Raw genomic sequence first — 7,867 nt, 5'->3', positions numbered from 1 at the left:
TTCGTAATTACGAGTGCTATGGCAATTCGTTCATGCTCTGATTCTCAAATAAATCTGGCGGATGCTATCTGGTGTTACCTTGAGCTTCAATGTGAAGTCTGATACCTCACTACAATCCATTTGTTGGCAAAATGGAAAAGCAGACAACTCTGAGCTAGTGTTTCCCGGGGAATAACACGACGGAGCCAAATTGGTTAGATACACTCATCTACTGAACCTCGCCTAATTAATGCAAGATACTCGCTGATTGTTACATTTTCTGAGTTTATTTAGAAGATCTCAACCTCACAACCATAGAGCTTGACCTCATCTATAGTCTTCAAGTGTGATCGAGCTTTTCATACTTATTTGACGGATCTTCATCCAATCGTTTCTTGTATTTGAGCTTTATCTAGTCTTTCTATAGGTTGATCCGTCCTCCAATACAACTTTGATTTACTTTGTTTCCTTTTCAATGTGAGACTTAAAGCCTGCTTTTTTTTTGGGGGTGGGGTGACTTTAAGCTTGCATTCAAGCTTCTTTCTCATGAATTATTAAATTAAATGATAGATATTGGAACCACTTAAATAGTGTCTTCTTAGATTTTTTTTTGGGGGGGGGGGGGGGCAACGAGTAAGAATTTATTATATTCGCATGAAATTTTCACCATAAACGCTTCGCGACAAAGTAACGAAACTACTTTGCTTTAGAGGTGCCTAGTATTGTCCATCATCATCATTTATACTGGTTGCTGAGCACCACTTGATCTTTGTAATTTATACTAACTTTGTATCATTAATTCAACGACTAACAACATGATCACGTAGCAAAGACAATAACTTTCTGAATATATTTTTCAAAACGTAATTGTTAGTGCACACCATATTCTACCCTTATTAGTGCTTGATTACAGATACAGCCTTTTTTAGAGAAAATTATTCTGGAAATAATTACTCAACAACATGATCAAGGCATTACGAAATGTATTATCATGTTGTCTAGATTTCTGATTCCAACAATAATTTGTTAGTTTAGACTTTTTTACAATGATATCTCACGTCATAAAAATGGAAATGAACCTGGTTAAGTCAAGTAACATCTAACAATAATTGACCTTCCGGATTGTATTGCTGATCTTCTGTCTTGGAGGAAATCGGAGATTCTGGAGTTTAGCTCAGGTGAGATGAAAGAGATGCCCAATCCAGTCAAACGACCTGCAGGCACATGGACGTGCAGCCGGAGTCCGATCACATTCCCTTGCAATCTACAGCGCTGCTTTCAAGGTGCTGGATTTTGTTTTTTTTTTTAAAAAAAAAACACACACGCGCGCGCGCGCGCACTATCTTCTATAAACTCTTAAATGTTTTTGAAAGGCTTGCAGATTTGAACGTAACATAAGCAACTTCAATCATGCTATCACCTTTATTTGTAACGTCTCTGTAACACCTGAACTCTTACGTCACGTTTCCTTATTAAAATATAATGAAATAAAATGAGCTGAAAAAATAAAAATAAAAATAAACCCAATTATCTTTCTCTTCATAATAAACATAATAAATTTATTAATATATATTATAAATATAAAAATTATTATAATTTTTAAAAATTTTATGAATCATAATTTCTTATTCATAAATTAAATTATTTTTTTATAAATGTACTCACCTATCTTTTTTAATAATTTTATTTTTACTTTTATTATTTTAATTTATTATATTTTATTTTATTTTAATAACCAAACATGCCCTTACTTCTTATTTGAATGTGAAGAGAACAAGGCAGCATACAGTGGAGCAAAAATTTAACGGATTCAAATTTGAAACTGATGGGAAGTGTGGTGCTCTAAAGATAGCGAAAGAGCGTTTCATATTTGACGCGACATGGGTGGAGGGAATAGATATGGTAGAATTTTAAATGAGGACTAAGGATATAATTTAATTATTAATGAGTTTTAAAAAATTTTAAAATTTTAATTTAATCTAGAGGAATAAAAGTAAAAATAATTTTAATTATAAAAAAATTAATATACCTTTTACTTGTTAGGCAGAATCATTAATTATTAATTTTTTTATTTTACTTGTTAATTTATCAATATTACTTGTAAATTACATCCGTTTGTCAAACAAGAAGTATATTAATTGTTAATTTACTAACTTTATTTATTAATTTACTAACATCAGTTGTAAATTACTTATAACTGATGTTAATAAATTAACAAGTAAAGTTAGCAATTTAACAACTGATGTTGCTACTTATGATTAAATAACTAATGTCAAGTTTTATAATATTATTGACATGTCAGCTCATGTGATTTATAACTCGTATTAGTAAATTAATAAATAAAATAAAAAAATTAATAACTAATAATTTTACATAATAAGTTAAGGATATTTTGATCATTTCACAATTAAAATTATTTTTATTTTTATCCCCTAAGCTAAACTCGTAATTAAATTACTTCCTTAGCATTCATTTGAAATTCTCCCAATAGATATTTATGTAAAATTTCTATTTAATTAAGGGGGAGCGTTGCCGGCGAGGAGACACAGAACATAGGGGAAAATCACAACTAGCTTGCAGGAAACTTCACTCCAAATTAAATATCTACAACAAGAAAATGATGTTGATGGCTTGAATCTTCGCTGACATTAGTCATGTGCTCCACTTGGTCACTGGACCCAACAGTGCCTCAATGTTTTTTATTTTTGGCAATCGACAGTACTGCCTCATATTTAATCTGAATAGGTTTCCATGTGGTCTGATCTACCCATTTTGACTCCTAAGATATTGTTGGGGTGGCAATGGTTAGAAGAGAAGAAGATAAAGATCAGCGGAAAAAAATTGATCACAATGTCTCCAATAAATGGGTACCATTTTTTCACCTTAATAACAAATTTTTTTAGATGTACTGAAGAATATTGAGTGTATGGGTTATAATTTCAAATCTCAAATTAAGATAACAATAATTTTTATAAAGAGTAATTTTACTTTTATCATTAATGTACTCAAAAAACAAAAAATAGTGATTTTGAATTTAAAAATGGAGTGATGGTGAGAAATATTTACAGACAAATGAAGTAATTTCTTTTGGAGCAATATAACATTTCAATTAAAAAGGCATAACCCCGTGTGTTTCATGAATTAATATAGTTTTATAACCAATGGTTGTCAAAATTAATTCCTCATAGAGTGACATCTTTTTAATATGTAAAGTTTTGGTGAATAACAATTATTTTCATCTTTCACATCATTACCATACCTTTTGATTTTATAATCTTTCAAACGTGTAAATTTAAAAAATATTTATAAGGATATTATTATTGTTTTTCATGAAGCACGTCTCTTTATTTTTAAAATATTCCAACTGATATTTCCCATTTCGTCCCCGTTATATTCATAGTTTTGTGTTTCAATTACGTAGAGTTTTCGGAAGTTATAGCCTAAATAAATAACTAGCAGGATTGGACATGCTGATATGCCCCGGAAATGTATTAACCCATCGTGGTTGCTGTACTCGTATCCTAGGAATTAGTTACTTAAAATTAACAAGACCATCGAATGGGTCTCCAAAAAAAAAAAAAAAAAAACCCTGTTAGAACATGTTAGAGTGTAGGAAGAATTTCACTAAGAATCATAAAATATTTACATTTTTAATCAAATCTTATTCCATAATAAAGTAGTTATTTATTTTTTAATTAATCCTATCTTTTTATATTTATCTCTATTAAATACCCTACAATAAATATAAAGATCGTCAATAGGGTACTTAAAAAAAAGTAAGATTTCATTTTAAAAGATTAAAAATGTCTTACATTTTTAACATACAACTTCTTAAAAAATACTTTACATTTTTAAACGGAGAGGGTAAATATTTATCAGTGAGTTTCACAAAAAAAAAATCTAAAAATTATCTGAGTTAAACTGAAATAAAATGGGTAGCTAAAAAAACCAAAATGTCCTTCTACAAAATGGTTATTACCTAACTTTGCTTGTTAATTGCTTACTTATACTTGTTAATTTCTTAACACTTATTAAATAATTAACTAGTTTATTATGTGACTATATAATTTTGAGAACATTACTTATTAATTTCATAACTTGTTATCAATATGACTTGTTAACTACTCAACTTAGCTTGTAAATCCTTTACAAGACTTGTTCACTCAATTTGACCAAAAAATATAATCATTAGTTTTAATTTTTTTATTTCACTTGTTAATTTATCAATATTAGTTGTAAATTACCTGACTTCACCTATCAATAATTATACTAATATCAATTGTTAATTATCTAACTTTTACCTCTTAATTTATTAATATTAGTTGTAAATTACATGACTTGTCAATGATCATATTAGTTCAATCATTTTATCCTAAATGTAGAATAATTAGTTGTCAATTCTCTTGCTTTACTTTTTAATTTACTAATATCAATTGTTTTTAATTTACTAATATCAATTGTCAATCATTTTTTTTTTACTTTTGCGTAAGACCATTTTGAGCCATCCATTTTATTTCAGTTCAGTTTAAAAATCATGCAGTGAATTTTTAATTTTTTTTTGAGATCCACTAATAAATATTTTCTTCCTTAATCCTTAGTTGAAATTCTTCCCAAAGTATATCTGTGATGATAACTATAGATAGATGTCACTGTTGAAAGACGTAAGGGAAACTACAATCTATATTGCACTTTAACACAGGGTTCTGAATGTAAGGCCATACTAGGATGAAATCCTTATAACATTATATATTTTTTGAATAAGCATGTTCCTTCCATGACTTGTCTATTATGACAAGGTGTCTGGAATCTGCATTGCAGGGCCGCGAGCAACTTGATCAGGTAGAAAAGTATCTAACTCAAAGAGGGGGAGAGAAAGTTCTTATCGTCAAGACTATGGACAAACATGCCCCTGGTGGAGAGGAGGACTGCTTGTTCTTTGTGTTTGTTCTATGTGCTTGTCTTACGGGTACTCTACAATATTCACGTAAACCTGCAACTTTATTATGTTTTCCTCCTCGTATGATTCAGTCTCAAGCAGTCACGTTCGCCTTGTTTAATGTTCGGTCAAAATCACAAGAAAAAGAAAATTCGCACGCCTACATGCGTTTCATTGTCTGCTTGGATAGCTGTATTTTTTTTTTTTTTTGTGGGTTCTGACAAAAGATATTACCCTGAAGATTCTCCAACGTAGCCAAATTAACTAATATTAACTATTAACTAATACTCCATGTAATAATAACACATCCTAGAATACACACTTCACGCGGGAGGAAAGTGGGAGCCTTACAGAATGAGAATGGGAATTATTTTTTCCCCAGTTGCTATTGAAAAAGACAAATCTTGTGATCATAATCATAGTCAGATACTGTTATACTTCGGTAATTGCAATAAGGGTACATAATTGCTGCACTAAAATTTAGCTTTAATCTGCAGTCAACCATGCCGCTCAGCTGGGAGTTCACTGTTACTATTACTAATCATGAATGTTTTGAAATAAAGGAAATTCTGGGCCAAGCAAAAGCTTTCATGTACCACATATACCATGATTTCCCCATCTTAAAAATGAGGTTAATCTCTTTCCTTTTGTGAGCTTTTTCTTCCCTTACAAAAGTTAATGGCTGTTTGTAACTTTTTTGGGTCAGTCTTCTTTGGCATATCATTTTTTTAATGGAAAAAAAGTTGTAATCTTGTGGTTGTGGAGGTCATACTGAATGACTTTCTACTTTCCTTCTTTACTGAGGGAAACTAAATTATAACACTGAAAGTCTGAAAGAAAGGATGAACTAGAATAAAATATGGTATTTCTCCCACACACGACACATTGCGTATTACTACAGTGCTTCTGCCTGTTATCTGTAGAGCTTTGAAAGAATAATGGCAGTGACTGGGACTCCAGTTCTGGGTAAAATGGTTCAGACTCAGAACACTGGACTGGGCATAGACCTGTTGGTCGTTCCTATACTTATTATTGACTATGGTTAATTAAACTGCTCATATTTGAGAGTGATTATTTTCTTTTTGGTCTTAAACGCCCTAGTTTTATGAAATAGTAGGAGGAGAAGGGAATTTTGAACCAAAGGAAGAGCCGGAAGACAAGAACAAGGTATCCTATCATTACTCTCCTTGAAACGGAGAATTAGCACAACGACTTATCATTAGTGTGCATTACTTGGAAAACTAAAAGTCACTTTTGCCTGAGGGAATTGCAACTCTAGTGAGGCTAATGATAATAATGGTACGGCTAAGAGATTCAATTTCACTCTCTGAAAGTTGTATGTGCAAAGAGTGCAAAACTATGAATTTCAGAAATTTATAGCTGGAAAAAACCCACTTTGTTATTTGAAACATCAAACTTCATCAAAATGCAGCAGCATTCTCAATTTGACAATGCCTCTCTTACATCTCTGACAGAGTCCTCTCCTCTCTCCAGTTCTCTCTGTGGTCTCTAGTGCTGTCATGTGCTTTCGTTTCACAAACTGTGATTTTCCTGGCATTACCTAAAGTTTTCCCTGAACTACAGTGCTGTTGAGACTGTTTACAGTGGGCTATGGCTCCCTCAATTGAACCTTCGAGCTCTGAATTTGCACTGCTGCTCCGCTTGAACAACTGTAAATCATAGAACCCACTTGAGCTGAATGAAAAAGACGAAGATGTAGAAGAAGACCCAGATGAAGATGTGGACGAAGAAGAAGCCTTGACTGCAGAATGCCGTTGAATCGCCCCTGAGAAGGACCTCCTATGGTTATTCATGGGACGATCTTCAAGCATCTTTCTGTTTATGGTCTTCATGGCCGCACAGGAAATCTGGTGCCTGCTATCATCAATAATTTCGAATGAGTTTTTCATAGCAGTAACGTTGTAATTATTCTGACAGTCTTGGCATTTTGATTTCCTTGCTGCTCCTCCCGCATTATTTGCTGCATTAGCACATGACTTGTCTGAACAAGCGGATTTGTTGAACAAGGACTTCAGATACGCTCGTGAAGCCTTGAACCTTTGACCCAGCCAGAACTGCTTCATCTGTTTCAGCTTCTTAGACCAAGATTTCTTTGGAATATCAACGCCCACAAACCCATTGATTTCAGTGGACCAGTTATACAGGTATTCATCTGGGTTCACATCACTACTAGCCCGGCATGATTCTGAAGGGGAAATATTGCAGGATTCCAAGGGAGTGCTGGCATTGTAGAAGGTAATCTAAGGTCAGATTCAGTGGTGAAGGGAAAGATTGTATCTTTCAATGCTGATTCCGTTTTCATATACTGGAAAGTGTCATTGGAAGTCTCGAGAAGCTTCCGAACCATTTGCAGGCGAGGTGGAAGATGAAGAGGGAGGAGTTTTCCTTTGTAGAAGAGTTCATCAGCTGGGGAAGTTATGGACTCTTTCTGGTTGGAAATTGATGCCATCTGGAATTCAAACTCTCTGCTTTTTTGTGGAGAGCTAAAGGAGTGAGAGAATAAGTCTGAGGAAGAAGAACTTATCTCCATATCGATATAGTCTTCATCTACATGAAAAAACGCAGCTTGTTTTGTGGCCATTTCATGTGATTCCTCTTTTTGTGTATGTCGGAGTGCGGAGATGTCTACGGGCAATTGAAATTTCTGAAGCGAGAGCCAGAGTTTAAAGCGAGGTGGTGCCAAAGTTTGTTATATAAAGGATTTTTTTTCTTTTTCTTTTAAAAAAGGAATATAGTTTTCTATTAAAAATCTTAAACTTTACATCTCCAGCTTTTTATTCCTCGCTTTACTGCCTTGGTCCTGTTCTACCAACATTTGAATTTCACCTCGCTGCCAATGGCTATTAGCACTAACTGGCTAACAGCGACCTTTCCTTTAAACAATAGTATGGCGTCGAAACCATTGTATTATTTGTATGTCTTAAGTATGAA

The 7,867-nt window shown here is 33.0% G+C and overlaps 1 protein-coding gene across 1 annotated transcript; it reads right to left on the bottom strand.

The window, feature by feature from the left end:
* Nucleotides 1-6,229: 6,229 nt before the first annotated feature.
* Nucleotides 6,230-7,579, bottom strand: LOC129304402 (probable membrane-associated kinase regulator 4). Its single transcript, XM_054944039.1, is given in 2 exon segments — nt 6,230-7,166; nt 7,169-7,579. Coding segments are annotated over 2 exon segments (1,140 nt in total). The 5' UTR covers nt 7,518-7,579; the 3' UTR covers nt 6,230-6,375.
* Between the last annotated feature and the right edge of the window lie 288 nt (nt 7,580-7,867).

Source organism: Prosopis cineraria, unplaced genomic scaffold, assembly GCF_029017545.1.
Source record: "Prosopis cineraria cultivar Desert tree isolate PC_DT_omini unplaced genomic scaffold, ASM2901754v1 PC3, whole genome shotgun sequence".
Taxonomy (NCBI): domain Eukaryota; kingdom Viridiplantae; phylum Streptophyta; class Magnoliopsida; order Fabales; family Fabaceae; genus Prosopis; species Prosopis cineraria.
The sequence above is the reverse complement of the archived record's forward strand: the minus strand, read 5'-3'. Positions and strand labels throughout refer to the sequence as shown.